The sequence below is a fragment of the Aspergillus chevalieri genome, chromosome 1 (assembly GCF_016861735.1).
Source record: "Aspergillus chevalieri M1 DNA, chromosome 1, nearly complete sequence".
NCBI classification, from domain to species: Eukaryota; Fungi; Ascomycota; class Eurotiomycetes; order Eurotiales; family Aspergillaceae; genus Aspergillus; species Aspergillus chevalieri.
Window position 1 is genome coordinate 4,672,838 of NC_057362.1, and position 17,583 is coordinate 4,690,420.

Consider the following 17,583-nt stretch of genomic DNA (forward strand, 5'->3'; position numbering starts at 1 on the left):
GGATCTCAGGACCTGCATATACTGCGTACAAGCACTGCAGTCATATGCGCTTGTTATAGCCATTTAAATGAATATACATTAAACAATAATTACTAGCTGAACACATTCCTGAACTGTCATCACTGGTTGGCGTGTTCACGCCAAGATTAGTACAGTAAGCACCGACCCTTGTGATTCGAGTTACATCCACCCCGGCCAACTCTCCATCCACAAGTACACACTTTCTCTCCCACCGTCTTTTTCTCTGCACTCTTTCCCTTTCAATTCGTTTACTCCTGCTCATCCGACACCGTGTCGTCGAATGCTGCCGGGCGAAACGTGGCACACATCGCGTCTGCGACGGGTGCCTTCGCTGAGCCGGACAACCACCACCGCCGTCACCGCTACGACGTCAACGACCTCGATAACCACCGTGACCACGTTTCTGACGAGGGCATCGAGTTAGTGGAATTATTGCGAGACGAGCCAGATCCGTTGGGACCAACACCAGCACCAGCAGAAAGAGGTACTCGGGAAGCTCGGGCGATTGGCCGGTGGTCGCTTGATAGGAGATTACTAGGCAGCTGGGCCGAGCTTGAAGGCAACCTTGAGAGCTCAAACGAGAAAGAAAAGACCTTCCGGCTACCGCATCTCTTACCAGATCGGGTGAAATACTGGAGTGAAGCTCTTCGACAACGACAGCAACTGCGACAACAGCAGCAAAACCGCAGAGACGGAACGGAGCCCACGATGAAGTTCTCGCATAGCTTGCAGTTCAATGTGGTTCCGGATTGGAGTGCGTATTATATTGCGTATAGTAATTTGAAGAAATTGTGAGTTTGATTCCGCTACACCTTTTGTTAACTAATGTACACTATGCGGCGGTGGGACATGAAGCTTACAGGATCGACCACCAGGATATACTCGCTCGAACAGGAAGCACGTCGAGTAAACGGCCAGCCATATACTGATACCGAATCCGCGCCGTTACTGAACGATTCGAATTCGTCGAATTCGGACGTGGTATTCCGACGAGCCCTCGATGCTGAATTGGAGAAAATATGCTCGTTCTTCCAGTTCAAGGAATCGGATATCTACGATGAAGTCGAGGATGTCACCAAAGAGGCGGAAAATTATGCTGCTCAGGCGGATGGTGTTAATCTAGATCCCGTGACCGAGAGCATGATCAAAGCTCGACGTTCGAGTGTCGGACGACCCGACAGCATATTCCGCAATAACCGGAGTCGCAGTGGTATTAGAGACACTGTCGGGGACGAAGAAGATGATGATGCCGATAGTGATGACGATCAGGCTCCGTCTGAGGCCCAAGGAAGATTGCGTTCGCAGTATGCGGAATCCACGAACCCCGGGGATGGCCATACGAGCGAGTTGGGTGACTCCCAGTTTCTAGGAGACTCGAGAATGATGCAGTCTAGTCGACTGCTTGATCAGGATGATCAATTCTTGTCGGACCCCAAGCTTAAAGAGCTTCATAACGCGGGGGTCCTATTGAAGAAGCGGGTGGTCGATGTTTATGTCAGTCTTTGTGGGCTCAAATCGTATATCCAGCTGAACAGGACTGGATTTTCGAAGGCGTTGAAGAAGTACGACAAGATTCTTGACCGCAGCTTACGACGGGATTACATGAACTCTACCGTCTCTCCGGCCTATCCATTCACCGATCCTGTCCTTGAGGACTTGAAAGGAAAGATCGACCACATTGAGCATATCTATGCGGATGTGGTCACAACAGGGAACCTGCAGCTGGCGCGACGGGAGCTCCGCTTGCATCTGCGGGAGCATGTCATCTGGGAAAGGAATACTGTCTGGAGGGAGATGATTGGCATTGAGAGAAAGGCGCAGGCTGCGAACGTTGGTATTCGCCGGACCCTCTTAGGAGCGGACGATGATCCAGCCGCAGCCCAGCGACAGGGTGATGAGCTGGAGATTCGGACCAAGGAGGTTAGCACCCCTCTAGGCCGCTACAATATCCCCCAATGGATGTGCAGCTTGAGTTTTGCGGCACTTATTTTGATATTCGTGGTGTTTGCCATCTTGCTCGCGGTTCCTATCATGGAGAAACCGGAGCAGCAGAACTGCTTGGCCATGCTTATTTTCGTCAGTCTCTTGTGGGCGACAGAGGTTGTTCCTCTGTTTGTGACGTCGCTTCTCATCCCATTCCTCGTTGTCCTGCTCCGTATCATGACCTCGGATGAGAAGCCTCACCAGCGATTGGGTCCGAAAGAAGCGACCAGCGCCGCGTTTGCTTCCATGTGGACTCCGGTCATTATGCTGTTGCTTGGTGGTTTTACCATTGCGGCTGCGTTGTCTAAGTACGATATTGCGCGTCGGATGGCGATGTTTGTCCTGAGCAAAGCCGGAACCAAGCCTCATGTGGTGCTTTTGACGAACATGTTCGTTAGCATGTTCTTGAGTATGTGGATTAGCAACGTCGCGTCGCCCGTTCTCTGTTACTCGATCATTCAGCCTCTTCTGCGGAACCTGCCTCCTGATTCGAACTTCGCTAAAGCTTTGGTGCTGGGTATCGCCCTTGCCGCCAACGTTGGAGGTATGGCTTCGCCCATCGCATCACCGCAGAATATAATCGCCCTGCAGAACATGCATCCGAGCATCAGCTGGGGGACATGGTTCTTCATCGCTATTCCCGTGAGCATTCTCTCAATCCTCTGCGTTTGGGTCCTGCTCCTCGTAACCTTCCATCCTGGCCGCGGCACAACAATCGTCCCTATCAAAGCCGTGAAAGACCGCTTCACTGGCGTGCAATACTTCATCACCATAACCACCATAATCACTATCGCCCTCTGGTGCGTCAGTCATCAACTCGAGCACGTCTTTGGCGACATGGGCGTCATTGCCATCATCCCAATGGTTCTCTTCTTCGGTACGGGGATTCTTACAAAGGAAGATTTCAACAACTTCCTCTGGACAATCATCATCCTCGCCGCCGGCGGTCTCTGTCTTGGTAAATCAGTCACTTCTTCAGGTCTTCTGCACACCCTGGCCGGGGAGATCACCTCCCGCGTCGAACACCTTAGTCTCTATGGTGTACTGATCGTGTTTGCGGCTTTGATTCTGGTCGTCGCTACGTTTATCTCACATACCGTAGCGGCGCTCATTATGCTTCCGCTTGTGAGGCAGATTGGTGTTAGCATGGATGAGCCACACCCGAACCTGCTCGTTATGGCGAGTGCTTTGATCTGCTCGGTGGCTATGGCGTTGCCGACCAGTGGATTCCCGAATATGAGTATGTCTTGGCCCTTAGTCCCTTAATCCTCTAGCTGGTGTGGATATGATTAACTAACAAATTACAGCCGCCATCATGACCGAAGTCCCACAAACAGGCCAGCGATACCTCAAGGTCCGCCATTTCTTCACAAGAGGTATCCCGTCGAGTTTGGCGGCGTTTGCCATTATCGTTACGGTTGGATATGGATTGATGTATATTGCCGGGTTATAATCGCTTACAGATTTCCTGGATTTGTGAGTTGGGTATTGAGTTGGGATTAGACGTGTCGTGTGAGTTGATATATGCTTACTACCTTGCGAATTCGCCTCTTATCTTGTTATATTTGGTTGTTAGTTTACTTTATACCTTTTCGTTTGGGATATCCTTTTGTTTTATCAGTTGCATAGGATTTAGAGTTGGTATACAAGGAAGAGGATGATGAATTTATATGAAGTTCAACGTCATTATCATTGTAGCCAATACTATACATTGCGTAAGAATCCAAGGTGCTTATAATAAACATAAGAATGGATGCCAGTCTAGTCAACATCCTGCCCCATCTCGTATGTACCCAATCGAAGTCGTAAGTCAGATACTCATTAGTTACTAAACGAAAGCAAGTCAGCACAAACCCCCAAGTAGAAAAATACGACAAAAGAGGTAGAAATACTGACAGCAAACCCAAGGTCAAATCCCCATGAATCTTCGCCTTCAACTGCACCTCAATATCCAAATTCAGATCCAACCTCAACCGCAACTGCTCATCCCTCCCCTCCTCCTTCTCCTCCTTCCCACTATTACCACCTAACACACCTCCAACAGCCTTGCCCGCACCGTTCACAGCATTCCCAGCGGTGTTCTGGACAAGATCGCCTGCTTGGTTTGCACCCCCGAGACCCGGGAGGGGCCCGCCGCCGTTTTGCTGTTGTTGGCGAGAACGACGTTGGCGACGGGGGCGTTCTGCTACAACAGGTGCATTCATGTCGCTGCGGTCGATGTTTTCGGTTTCTGGGTCTTGTCTGTATTGTGGTTGGGGGCGAGGTTTTCTGCGGCGTTGGGATTGCTCGGGTTCGGGTTGTGGCTCAGGCTCAGGCTCAGGCTCAGGTTCAGGTTCCGGGTCGGATTCTAATTGTTCTTGTTTTGTTTCGGTGTCTGGTTGAGACTCTTGGTTCTCTTGCGTGTCTGTGTTTTGTGTTGGCTCTGGTGCTTGCTGTGGTTGCTCTTGTTGAGGTGTTCCCGAGGGGTTCTGGCCCTGGTTCTGGGATCCCTGGTTAGGGTTGGGGGATTGATATTGGTTTTCTTGATCTGTCATCATGAAGAAAGAAATGAGAGAAGTTATATGTGCTTAGTTCTCGATTGCGAGGCCTTATGTTCTCAAAGAAGAAAAGAATGTATAGAGCAATTCACCTATATCACCCGCATATTATAGGCAAGGATGGAGACAAGATCTTAGCGTCCGACGTCAGACCCCCAAGACAGACAAGCGTCATCGCGGTATCTGAAACATGTGAACCGGGCATTGAGTTGGCCATAACCATATGATTTTTGCTCGATATGGGGTCAACAAGGGCCCGGTATGACGTCCGAACGGGACGTGCTCTCTATCTCGCAAAGCCGTTGGAAAGATCGTCCACCAATCTGATTTGGGATATAGTAGTTGAATATAATTAGACAAGATGCATGATTGAGTAAAGAATGCAAAGGCCAATCAAAGTAGAACCGGAGGATTTTGCATCGAGCCGTGTCGGTCCACTTTGACGCGCCGTTGAGGGAATGACGCCATTAATCTATCTCAACTTTGATTTGGATCCTTATCCACCCCGGAATTCGTAATGCACGGTATCGTCGGTACCATCGGGATTGTGAGAGAATATGCCGTCTATAACAGAAGTCATTGCGATTCTCAGCGGAAACGCCGGTTCTCAGGCACATGGCGGCCCATCCATGGAACATGCCCTATCGCAACCGACGCATTACCATGGTCAGTTTCATTAATGCCGCCCTACAACGGGAAATGCAAGCGAGAATGGTAAATTTTCCGGTTTGTGATGGCGTAGGCTATCTTAGAATAGTACCGGGTGTATTGGCTGGGCTATGACGATCTCGGGAGTGTCGCCTGATCTGTGATGTTTCTTCTGTATTTTACATTGACCCCAGATGTTATTGTCGCCGCCAACGTCATAGGCATAAATGTGGATTGTCGAGGCAGAGCTTCGGTTGAAATGATGTCGTTCCTCTAGACGGGTTATAGTAATGTACACTTGCCCACCTGGGAATCTTTCGGTCGTTATCTGGTGTACATTATTTGCTACTCATTACATATCTTCCGTCTATCAAGGCCTCTATCATCAATCGCATTCTTCCTTCACTGTTGTATAACATATTATTTCATCTGTCATTACCAAATCGACATCCCAGTCAGTATCCAAAATGGCCGCAGCAGAGAAGACAAGACAACAAGAACAACAACAACAGCCAACCCTCCAGCCGGAGGAGTACTCCGAAGCTGATTATGAGACCGATGGCTATGAATACTCCGACGACGATGAACTCGCACCTCAGCCTCAAAAATTGAGCCAGCAAACGCAGTCGCGAAGACAACAGCAGCAACAGCGCAGAACACAAAAAGACGACTACGTTGACGATGACGAAGAATACTCTGATGACGATTATACCTCCGACGAGCTGTATTCCGACGAGTACTCTGACGACGATGACTATGCCGACAACAATGGCATCCAGGGCAATGCCATGCAGCCATATCAAACAGGCAGAGACGGAAAGTTGATAAACAGCAACAATATCTCCGGGGGAAACATTGAGGCTGCTCATAAGAAGGGGAAGAGCATAGATGATGAAGAAGGAATGAAACTCAAGTTGGATTTGAATCTAGATATTGAGGTTGAGCTCAAGGCGCAGATTCATGGCGATATTACTTTGGCTTTACTGTAAGTCTTCCATTAATGTCAAAGGATTGTCGCTCAAAATACTTATTTTCCGATGGATGAGATGCTGAGGAATGTAGTGCATGAATTATGAATGTGTACGCCCCGGTTCATGATGCAAAACAACTGTTCTCTCATGATATTTTCATAAACTCCGTCTTGTCTTTTCTTCTGTTAGTGGCTAGAGATAATGATGAGTATATGTAATATATTCGCCTAAATAACTGCATCGTCTGCACATTGAGTAAATGGTATTAATTAGTGCATTGCCAGTCCCTGTATATGTAGTCTGATAACCTCACACTATCCTCATTCAAAAATTGCATGCTTTTCATTCATGCTTTCTTCTACGTCATGCAATAAGGTATCTGCCAGGCCAATACTGTGTTTTCGTGATATCTCGCTCATAAAAGTGACAGGAACAAGCTATCAATCGAGAATGAACTAAAATCTCCATAGAAGGAGAACGAATATATCTTCTCTTCCAAACGCAATCCTGGGTCTGATCAGATTCGCATTCGCCCCGTTTGAAGTTCCACACTCGACTGTGAGAGATTCAACACACTTCCAGACACAACCGCAGACTGCGAGCGAGGTATTCGGTCCAGCGAAAAAGCGGACGCCATGTATTTTTGAGAAATCAACTCATCTAGTCATGCGGAAACCCTGGCTCACAGAATGACTTCAAGACCCCAGAGCTTATAGCTACCACCAAAGCGAGCTTATGTTCGAGCTTGAGGCCATATGACCTCTATGGGTTCCCATGGGTGAAAGGAGTTCTTTCGCGCTGTCTTCAAATGCAGCACCATTATGCCACAACACCACTTATTCATTAAACAGAAGGATGGTGAATATCCTCTTGTCAATTTGGGGGGGGGGGGGCGAATTTTTACGGTATGTTACAATGACCTTCTCGCTTGAAACGATCATGTAATTGACAACACTCAGACTCCACGACATCTGTTTCTAAAGGAATCTATTGAGCAATGTTCACCGGTAGAGGCAATTCCCATTTTCTACAGTCACACGGTGGACAGAACTTTGCAGTGGGCTCACGAGGTCTTCGTCTATTCAAGCGACGATGCAAACATAAACCATGATATTTCAAGGCAACTCCATGGGTGACACCCAATAGACAGTATAAAGCTCGGACATTAGTCCAATGTTCTCCCTACAAGTAGCTTCGAGATATTCTCCAAAGATCATGCTGGGGTCCGAGGCGATATTGTGCGAAGGAACCTCGCCTTCCCTCAGGAACTACTCGCATGCTTCACAGAAACTCTTGCAATCAATATCAACTGGCCTACTAATACGAGACGGACTTTTGTCCTTCGAAGGTCCAACGGTGTGATATGAGCCGGACTCGCTCTTTGATTTCAACGACCGTTTTCAGCGGGTTCACATGGGATTTCGAGCACGGAGCTACTACGAACTAGGATAGAAAATGGGCAGTCTTTCTATTTGTCTAACTCAACTATATCAACGACACTATGGTGGTCGCAAAAGACCATGTATTCATGAAGCTATGCATATTATTCGTTATAATCATTAGGGCTTCAAAATCTAGAAAACAGGAGGTATCCTAACTGAACTAGACCAGATAATACAAAGTCCTACCTAGCCAGCAATCTAATCTGTAGTGACATCCTTGAATGCTTGTTCGTACTCGAGATGAATCGAGGTGGTGAGGATTAAGAATCGGTCTCGGTCTCATCCCAATAAGGGAAGGGATAAGAATCACGTGATATGCGACTTTCACGTGGACTGGATCTCTGTCCTGATATCCCCAGCTAGTGCTACGGCAACATCAAAATTAACTGTCGTGGGTATTCGTCTAAAGAGAGTGAAAGCACGGCATGAAGCACATGTGCATCAGTTAGAGTGAGTCCACTTTGAAAACCGAGGTTATCGCTTGAGTTTAGCTGATCGACGGAGCCGATGCCGATATAGGAGGCGATCCCTTACCACCATCTTCGTTTCTTGTCCATTGCCGGAAAACACAACTTTCCAAGAAGCTGTCGTCTAAGAAAATATACTTCTCAATGACCTGAATCCATTTCGCTGGACGCAACGCGGTGACAATACCAGAATCCACCCACCATCCAGAGACCGAATTGCAGACGAGAGAGCGAAAGTAGTAGTACTCGAACTGGTCTATTCTTGAAATACACCATGGCCTTGAACGGAAACAAGGATTTCATCATCAAGCACATGAACGCGGACCACCAGGATTCGCTAGTGCTCTACCTCCAGGCATACTGCCACGTTTCCGCCGGCGATGCCAAATCCGCTCGATTGGAGGATATCAGTCTTTCAGACCTAGTCATCTCAGCCGGTGGTGTCCGCTACAGTGTCCCCTTTGACCCGCCGATGAAGAACTTCTCCGACACTCGTTCACGCGTGGTGGCCATGTACAAGGATTCCCTGCAGCGCCTGGGGCTGTCAGAGATCGGCATCAAGGAGTATCGAGCACCCCAGGGCTTCCAAATTGTCATCTTCGTGACTTGTCTTGCTACGTATATTGGATTCGTCCGGCGCAGCAACTTCCTACCCGGATCGATAATTTACGAGTTGTTGGGGCTTGAGAAGGTCCCCGCGTTTACGCAGTTTTGCTACGATATTCAGCCGTTGTTGTTCCCCGCCATGGTTGGGATTCATGTGTTGGAGTCGGCATTGTTGGCGTTTTTGCGACTGCGACCTCATAGAGTGCCTCTGTTCTCGGGGTTGTGGTTCGCATGGATGGCATCGACGTTTATTGAGGGCTTCGGGGCATTTCAACGGATCAAGGGGATGGTCAAGGAGGAGGAGACGAAGCGTGAGAATCGCAAGTGATGGCATTAGGTGAATATTGGGTCTGTGATGATAGTGAACTCCATATTAATAACGGCCAATGATGAGAATCAAATAAGAAAATACCCCGTAGTGTAGTGATAGCTTATCTTATCGAGGGAGTCAAACGAGTCACATGATGTGCTAGTCCGCATCGGGACTAGTGCGCACATCGGGTAGGGCAACTCTTCGACAAGCGAGCCACACTGCGAAATTCACGACCGTCGACGACAAGCACTCCAACACCCCGACCACCCAACGACACTTGCCGCTGCGATCCTGGTGAGGCTGCAGGATTAGAGGTGAGTTCTTTTTTATTTCCTGTGGCTGCCGGTTTTATTTGCTCTGTTCTGCTGGTTTTTCGATCCCGTTGTGTGGCCGTCGAGAGAGGTTTTCGGTTGTTCGATTTGCGCCATGGTCCTTCGTTAGCGAGATAGGGTGGGAAACAAGCACATCTCTTGCGTTTCTTCTTCATCTTCTCGAATGAGAACTTGTCTACGCGATCGTTACCTGTGCAATTGATCTGTCGATACTCGAGGAAGAACGAAAAAAAAAAAAAGATAACGGTTAATCGAGAACTGGGCGGGATCCGAATCAGCAGCATCGGAACAGAAAACCGTTGTCACTACGTTCTGTTCTACTGTCTGGTTTCATATCGCTAACGATTATTCTTCCCGACGAAAAGAAATAGTCCCCTCCATACAACGCCAACATGGGTATTTCTCGCGACTCGCGTCACAAGCGCTCGGCCACCGGTGCGAAGCGCGCCTTCTACCGCAAGAAGAGGTATGACAGAAACCGATTCGTTCACGTTTGAAGTGGAGGGAAACTGGAAGCAAAATGGAAGAGAACATATTCTTACCGGTGACCACATACAGAGCGTTCGACAAGGGTCGCCAGCCCTCCAACACCCGTCTTGGTAACAAGAGAATCCACCTTGTCCGCACCCGTGGTGGTAACCAGAAGTTCCGTGCCCTCCGTCTCGACTCCGGTAACTTCTCGTGGGGATCTGAGGGCATCTCCCGCAAGACCCGTGTCATTGGTGTCGTGTACCACCCTTCGAACAACGAATTGATCCGTACCAACACCCTCACCAAGTCGGCTATCGTCCAGATTGACGCCGCCCCCTTCAGACAATGGTACGAGGCTCACTACGGCCAGCCCATCGGCCGGAGACGCCAGGCCAAGACTGAGACCACCGAGGAGAAGAAGAGCAACAGTGTCCAGAAGAAGCAGGCTGCTCGCTTCGCTGACCATGGCAAGGTCGAGCCCACCATCGAGAGACAGTTCGAGTCCAGCCGTCTGTACGCCGTTGTTGCCTCGCGCCCCGGCCAGAGCGGTCGCTGCGACGGATACATCCTGGAGGGTGAGGAGCTTGCTTTCTACCAGCGTGCGATCAGAAAGTAAAAAAGTGGAAATGGAAATGGTCGTTGTAAAAGGGTGGTTTCGGAGTTTCAGCAATTTTTTCCAGAAAATTTTTATGGTCTGGGCATCCGTGTCTGTAGAGCTCTGAGCTGTCAATTCAATGGGAATGATCCTAGTTTTTTACGTTTAAAGGCAAAAAAATTTGGAAAAGGTCTATGGACGGTTAATTGCATGCCCTTACTGCTGGGGGTCTTTCCTTGTTCTAGTATGAATTCATTGTTTTACGAACTGGCAATATGAATACATCCTAAGTAGAATAGCAGCCTGACTGCCTGAAAGACCCCAATAAAACACACCCAGCCCTCGTCTAGCATAATGTACATCAAAGAGGCATCGGCATCTCAAGCCCATCCACAAAACCCGGGAACCCATCCAAAAAATCCTCCAACGCCGATAAATCCACATCAACCTGATTCTCAAAGTCCAAAATTCCCATATCCCCCAATCCATCACCCCCTGCCTCAACGGAACTAATCTTCTCCACCAATTCACTACAACTAGCAAGACAGTGGTCCGCAAGGTCCCACGAAAAATGTAATCGATGGGAATGTAGTGTGTTGATCATCTCCCTGGCTATCCTTAGGGGTGCGTTACGACTGCTTAACGTGGAAGTCCCCATTCGCAGACCACTGCGTAGCAGAAACGTCGTGGCTGAGGTTAGCGAGAATGCATTAACGGGGATCCAGAACCCCCGGAAATGAGATTCGTCTAGTTCCTGGATTAGATGTACGATATCCTCAGCTGCTCGCTGGGCTTGTAGATAAAATTGCGATGTGGTTGCGTCTTCTTCAACGTGAACGGCAGCGTCTTTTGTATCGAGGTCAAGCTGGATGCGTCGAAGGAGAAGCTTCACTGCTAGATAAGCTAGTCGGAAATTTGCTGCTCCTGGTGCATTTAGATGTGTGCCGCGGAGGACTAGTCTGCGGATGTCATCTGGTAATGATTCTTCCCATTTGCTGAGGATATGTTCGAAATATGTAGTAGATTGCATTTCCGGAGGATATGGGAGGTTGGTTTTGGAGACTTGGTAGATGTGTTCGAGGTAGCGGCCCAGGACGGCGGTTAAGGTCGTTAGGGCGATGAATATGGAGGCTGCTGCTTTTCGTTCTGATGTGAAAGAGGCCTCACAGAGGTCCTCTAATCGTGGGAAGGGGACGTCATGTTGTGCGCTGTTGATTTGGGGTGGTGTTCCATATGCTAAGCTGCACCTGTACTACTGAGTGAGCACGATGGAAAAATGATGGTGAGCAGCAGTACATACCAAGAGTCATGCACATTAACCAACCACCAAATTCGGATCCGAAACCTCTTCTCTAGCGGTGATATATTCCAGTTCGAAGGGTCACGGTTGAGACCCAATGCATTGCACAAAGCAACCGCCGTCCCGATCATTCCTCCATTACCAAAAATCGAGGTACTCGGTCTGCCGCAGACATTAAGGATAATTGCCATGACTGTTGATATCCCCGGGCACAACCACAGCTCTGAATGGAGGGCCTCGTTGGCTTGGTTCCAGATGAAGCGGATATCAGGTGAGCGAACGGAGCGCAGTCTGGGTGAGTTGTCCCAGTAGATTAACGCATTGGCGTATAGATTGCAAAGGAGTGCTGGTGAGATTTTTTCTTTATGCGTGCGGTAGGCGTTTCGAAAGGATGCTTCGTCGAATATCGGGAAACATATGTTTGCATTCTGGAAGAACCTACACCATATATGTTTGAACACTGGCCCCATACCATCAACTTGCTGATACTTACAAGTCAACAACATCTGCCACCCCCGGCTCGAGATATTTCTCAATATATTCGCACTTCGTTGCCGCTAGGGTTTGCTTCGTGTTCATACCTAGCGGTCGTCTCGAGACGGTATTGAAAAGTACCGGCTTGATAGCTCTTCCGGAGTCGAAGCTAGGCCGGATCAGACATCGCCTACGAGCACCGGGTATTGTAGATAGATAGCTTTCCAGAACATCGTTGTCATTTGCGACTGCCGGGCTGACGATGTGAGAGCTATCATCCCCGGTCTCGGCCACGATGCCCATGAAGTTGGAGAATAGGCCGCCTTGTCCGGTCTCTTTAGAAGATCCTAATGTCTCTGAAGGCCTTACTGCCGTATTAGTAGTGTGAATTTCTGTATCCGGAAGTGGTTGGAACAGCTGTGGACTGTAATTGGAGCTCGAAGCTGTCCTCCGTATCTGGCTGGTCCGGGTTGATGCTGGCCGATTACCGCCATCCTGCCTCGCCTTGGCCGCCAACGTCCGCGGTGTACGACTCCGCTGTGGAATCTCATCTGTTACCCGAGGATAGACACATTCCGTCCCGTGCAATTGGCATGTAACACATGCGCTCGAGGAGTCCGTGGTCTTGCATCGGGATTTGCGTTTTCGGCAGGAGTGGCAGGCTGGCTGTAGTCGCGAACGGTATGGTCTCGTACTTTTATTTGACTGACTATGGTCTGGTGTCTCCATTTTGATATTTATTGGGCTTATTGGTGAATTGGTGGAGAGTAGGTGCTATAACTACTCCATGGAGTTGAAACCCCGCGGAGGTTGATAGTAAGGCACAACGCCGATTGGCCGAAATCTCCGCGGGGAGAAAACCCTAGCATTACCATTTGTGGATGACACGTGATTTTCCAGTCATCATTATGATCAGGAAGAGACTAGGCAATCGTGGAATGTAAAAGAACCCGTTTCGCTTTTCACACAGAAATCCTTTCATCACTCGACACTAACACAGGAGAAACTCACATCTTCTATGCAGATTATTCTCGATCAACCACCAAGATGCAGGACATCCATCCAGTTGACCTTTACAGAATCCACTCTGACGACAGGGCCATCTACACCAACGTAAACGATGTCATCAAACACATCGAATCAAAACTCCAGGAATACGTGATAGAGGGAGGCACCCAGTACATTGCCATCACGAACGTCACCAACAAGTCTTTTCAAGAGTTCAACAAAAAGCGCGAGCAAATCCGTCCTCATTCCCCAAGAGTCCGCTTCTTCAGAGAGCAAGAAACCATGATAATCAAGTTCAGAGACAATATACATGCTACTGTTGAGGGCATGCTGCACAATGCCTTTCTGACTAAGCTTACAGAGCTTGGGATCGAAGAAAAGGTGCTCATGTCAGTAGGCGCGGCGATGCAGTCTTTGCCGGAGCTGAAGATACAGCCGGACTTGTCGTATCTCCCATATCAAACGAGGACGCTCAATGAGTATCCTTCTTTTGTGGTTGGGGTAGGAGATATGGATTGCTTGCATAGGCTACAGTTGGATACGCGTCTATGGCTGGAAAATTCGCATGGGACCAAGGTTGCGCTCTTGATGGCCATCTGCACAGAAAGCAAGGAGCTTTTGTTCGAAGTGTGGCAATCAAAGGACAACACGGTAGAGTGTGTGCAGCATATCCGGGTTAACAACACAGCCAATGAAGCCACGGATGCTCCTTTGTCTCTCTCACTGGGACTGCTTTTTGATGAATTGCCTGTCATTCCAGGTTTGACGCTTGAGTCGAGCATCTCGCTTTCCGCGCAAGATCTTGGTAAGTTTGAGAAGGATATCTTCAGTTATATGGTAGTGAATCGACAGAAGTAGGTAGATAGTGAATGCAGTCCAGCTTCTTCGGTCCTTCCGCTATATTTATCTATCGATTGTTATCATCTGCGACCTCATACACTTCTTGGGTCACTATCTCTGTCTTCTGTGCGTGACATATTCTATAGAGTGCTCATGCATTAGAAGGTCTTTGACACAACCCTTTTTTTGAACGATGTTGCGAAATTCTCTCATCCATAGCAGCATGCGATGGACAAGCTCTGAAGCTCGCCCATTGACATTCAATTTCTACAATTCTATCTTATTGCTTATGTACTATACTGAGTACATTGTCTCTTACGAGAAGCTACTGGAACCATTACAAAAAGGCTAGCTTCAAGCCGAGCAACCCTGGTGTTGGTTACACAGAAAAACTTGAAACACTTGATAGACTAATTGAATACAGTCTTCGTTCTCGTGGAATAATCAAACGGTGTGAGTCCAAGAGGACACTTGATATTTCTGGCTTGACAATGGATGCCATGGATGTCATAAAAAGACAAAATCCTTACAAGCCATTTACGGCCAACAAACTTAATGGCAACACTCCGGTTTGTCAAACGCCGGCATATATTCGGTTCAAGCAAGGCATAATCCAGAATTGTTGGAATGGGAAAGTTTTATGAGGCACATGCGTTGACGCTTACTGCTTTCATGTTCTGTTGGCAGTGCTCCAATTTGAAGTACCCCTGTACACAACCGAGCTGCGCTAAATTGATTAACCTGCCGGCGTAGTGTGGACTAAATCTCTTGTGCCAACCGCCAAATACCTTGAAAAAGTCATCAAATCAGGCGATGAGTTTGGGTACGTCAGCCTCAAAGAAGCAACTGAGCCTCTCATGGCTGTTAAACGTCCTAAACCGGAACGCAGGCAACTTGCTGAGATGCGTTGAACGAAAAACCACTTTGACCACTATACGTAAAGCATTAATCAGGGAGCAGGTAGTCCAGTTTGGAAAAGATCTTATTCTATAAAAGCGAAGGCACAGGTGATTTTTCACAGGGAAGTCGCGTCCAGGAGAATGGACACGCAAGGTCCGCAGACTGGAGGAATTTCCGGGAAAGCCAAGCGGAATCATGCGTGAGCTTGCACAGAATCTCCCCACCCGTGAGGTTAAATTCCGAGACATCAAGTGCGCAAAATACGAATATGGATGGATTGTCCGGGTTCAATATGATATTTCCTAGAGTGCTTACATTGATTGTTCAAGATCTCTCCCGATAGTTTGAACCCTACTACCCTCCTTCTCCTCAATATCAGCAGACGAATATTCCCTTCACTGTCGGTTATGTGGCTTGTCTCTCTGGACTTGCCTTGTCTGATGTGTATTAATTTTATGTGCGGGGATTTCATACGGCTTTGCGTTGACAACGCGGACTCCTGTTATCGCTGCAATGAGCGCTGGTTTGACTTTTATTTCTAGATTTCCACGATGAACGCGACAAAGCTAAATATACGCTTTCAACTATCGGAGATAAGCTGATCAAAATGATTGGATTCGCTATTACAGGTCTCGTCACTAAACCCTCAGCTATCACTGAGATAGTCGGCGAGGAACTATCGGTGCCCTCAGCATCATAGAAAACCATTACTTGCTCATAAATACTGAGACAGGTTGCTGAAATAAGGAGAGTCATAGTATATCTACACCGCAGGCCTACTCTCAGAGCAGATTCTACAGATTCTTCGTACGGCAACTATATGTGGCCCCAAATTGCGCTTCTCAAATTCTAGGTACAAGACACTTGCGGAAACATTTATGCATATCTATCATGTTCCAGTAGAAAGTGCTCTCAAGATGCTGTCACTAGCAACGCAAGAGAGAACACGAAAGCGTCGAGAGAGGGAGCACACGGCCAAACAAGCTATCATTTTGTTGTCCCGGGCAGTGTTCCCATGTTCTGCAGACTGTAGTCATCGAGTTACTCGCCATCTTTCCTTCATCGAACACATTTGAGACCCTTTTGGCCTTCTCACGGAAACTGTGCTGAAATCAAGGAAAGCTTGTTCCGCGGAGGTCAACCTGGTGTACACAGCGATTGGTTAAGACTTCCGCGGAAGCCCTAACGGGAATAATTTTCATTGACTGATAGAGAGTCTGCATTATGTATCTATTAGAAAATACGTATAAATACTGTTTGATCCGCCTCCTGTTAGAGTAATATTTTCTCCACTTTCCTCCCCCTCAGACTATCACCATTACTTGACTACAAGACATGCACCATGGCCTCATCAGACGCTACTACATTCTTCTCCAGAGCAGATAAATACCTAATGAGCACTGGTGTTCCCTACTCCCCTGTGATAATCACCAAGGCCAAAGGAACCCGCCTCTACGATGCCAACAATCGCCAAATCCTCGACTTTACATCGGGCCAAATGAGCTCTCTCCTAGGCCATTCCCATCCCGAAATCGTCGAAATCATCCAGAAGCATGCTGCAGAGCTCGACCATCTGCTCAGCAACATGATAACGCACCCTGTCGTGGACCTAGCGGAACGACTCGCTCGCTTCCTTCCGGCACCGCTTGAAAAATCTTTCTTCCTCAACACGGGGTCTGAGTCTATAGAAGCAGCTATCAAGATGGCTAAATGCTATACCGGTAATTTTGAGATCGTTGCATTTGCAGCCAGTTACCATGGCCTAACACAAGGCGCCGGGTCTGCGACCTACTCCGCCGGTCGAAGAAAAGGTGGGCCCGCCATGCCAGGCCAGCTCGCCTTCCCAGCACCTTATGCGTACCGCTCTCCATTCCGGAAGTCAGACGGCTCTTACGACTGGGAAACAGAGCTAGAATTTGGCTGGTCGATGATTGACAGACAAAGCGTGGGGTCACTGGCTGCATTTATCATGGAGCCTATTCTCTCCACTGGCGGTGTCCTGGACTTCCCAGCGGGATATCTGCAGCGCATGAGCCTTGAATGCAAGAAGCGCGATATGCTTCTTATCATGGACGAAGCGCAAACCGGGGTCGGTCGTACGGGACGCTTGTTCGCGTTTGAGCACGATGACGTTGTCCCGGATATTCTTGCCCTCTCTAAGACCCTGGGATGTGGTCTTCCGCTTGCTTGTGTCAGTACTACCACAGAGATCGAACGTGGTTGCAAGGAGGCTGGGTTTCTATGGCTCACGACGCATCTCAACGATCCCTTGACCGCGGCGGTGGGAAACAAAGTCCTCGAAATCGTGGAGCGGGATCATATCTGCGAACGCGCTATAGATCGCGGGGACCAGTTACGTCGTGGTCTCTTGAAGCTTCAGGAGAAGTACTGGTGTATTGGCGACGTGCGTGGTCGGGGTCTGTTGCAAGGTATCGAGATCATCTCTGATCCCCAGACCAAGGCTCCCGGACCAGAGCTTGGACAGGCGGTTTCAGAACAGGCGATGGCAAGGGGACTGTCCTGTAATATTGTCAATTTGCCTGGTATGGGTGGTGTTTTTCGTCTGGCGCCGCCAGTTACTGTTTCTGCGGAGGAGATTGAGGAGGGCCTGAGGATACTAGATGAAGCTTTTGTACATGTTCTTAGTGAAACGACTGCCTAGCTGACAGACAAAA

The 17,583-nt window shown here is 48.5% G+C and overlaps 8 protein-coding genes across 8 annotated transcripts; 6 read left to right on the forward strand and 2 right to left on the reverse strand.

Moving 5' to 3' along the window:
- Window positions 1-729: 729 nt before the first annotated feature.
- On the forward strand, window positions 730-3,457 carry PHO91 (putative plasma membrane phosphate transporter Pho87; the record flags this gene model as incomplete). Its single annotated transcript, XM_043276190.1, has 3 exons — window positions 730-812; window positions 897-3,244; window positions 3,312-3,457. The coding sequence occupies 3 exons, from the start codon at window positions 730-732 to the stop codon at window positions 3,455-3,457; spliced, it is 2,577 nt and encodes an 858-aa protein (XP_043132722.1).
- Window positions 3,458-3,825: 368 nt separating this feature from the next.
- Window positions 3,826-4,541, reverse strand: ACHE_11603A (uncharacterized protein; the record flags this gene model as incomplete). Its single annotated transcript, XM_043276191.1, has 2 exons — window positions 3,826-3,832; window positions 3,901-4,541. The coding sequence occupies 2 exons, from the start codon at window positions 4,539-4,541 to the stop codon at window positions 3,826-3,828; spliced, it is 648 nt and encodes a 215-aa protein (XP_043132723.1).
- A 1,115-nt stretch (window positions 4,542-5,656) lies between these two features.
- ACHE_11604S (uncharacterized protein) lies at window positions 5,657-6,258 on the forward strand (the record flags this gene model as incomplete). The annotated part of the gene is made up of 2 exons (XM_043276192.1): window positions 5,657-6,174; window positions 6,252-6,258. 2 exons carry the CDS (start codon window positions 5,657-5,659, stop codon window positions 6,256-6,258), a joined length of 525 nt encoding a protein of 174 aa, XP_043132724.1.
- A 2,085-nt stretch (window positions 6,259-8,343) lies between these two features.
- ACHE_11605S (DUF2470 domain-containing protein) lies at window positions 8,344-9,003 on the forward strand (the record flags this gene model as incomplete). Its single annotated transcript, XM_043276193.1, has 1 exon — window positions 8,344-9,003. The coding sequence occupies one exon, from the start codon at window positions 8,344-8,346 to the stop codon at window positions 9,001-9,003; it is 660 nt and encodes a 219-aa protein (XP_043132725.1).
- Window positions 9,004-9,712: 709 nt separating this feature from the next.
- On the forward strand, window positions 9,713-10,407 carry RPS8A (40S ribosomal protein eS8; the record flags this gene model as incomplete). Its single annotated transcript, XM_043276194.1, has 2 exons — window positions 9,713-9,786; window positions 9,879-10,407. The coding sequence occupies 2 exons, from the start codon at window positions 9,713-9,715 to the stop codon at window positions 10,405-10,407; spliced, it is 603 nt and encodes a 200-aa protein (XP_043132726.1).
- A 340-nt stretch (window positions 10,408-10,747) lies between these two features.
- ACHE_11607A (uncharacterized protein) lies at window positions 10,748-12,889 on the reverse strand (the record flags this gene model as incomplete). The annotated part of the gene is made up of 3 exons (XM_043276195.1): window positions 10,748-11,633; window positions 11,687-12,124; window positions 12,180-12,889. The coding sequence occupies 3 exons, from the start codon at window positions 12,887-12,889 to the stop codon at window positions 10,748-10,750; spliced, it is 2,034 nt and encodes a 677-aa protein (XP_043132727.1).
- A 318-nt stretch (window positions 12,890-13,207) lies between these two features.
- ACHE_11608S (uncharacterized protein) lies at window positions 13,208-14,026 on the forward strand (the record flags this gene model as incomplete). The annotated part of the gene is made up of 1 exon (XM_043276196.1): window positions 13,208-14,026. One exon carries the CDS (start codon window positions 13,208-13,210, stop codon window positions 14,024-14,026), a length of 819 nt encoding a protein of 272 aa, XP_043132728.1.
- A 2,224-nt stretch (window positions 14,027-16,250) lies between these two features.
- On the forward strand, window positions 16,251-17,570 carry ACHE_11609S (aspartate aminotransferase family protein; the record flags this gene model as incomplete). Its single annotated transcript, XM_043276197.1, has 1 exon — window positions 16,251-17,570. One exon carries the CDS (start codon window positions 16,251-16,253, stop codon window positions 17,568-17,570), a length of 1,320 nt encoding a protein of 439 aa, XP_043132729.1.
- Window positions 17,571-17,583: the final 13 nt, after the last annotated feature.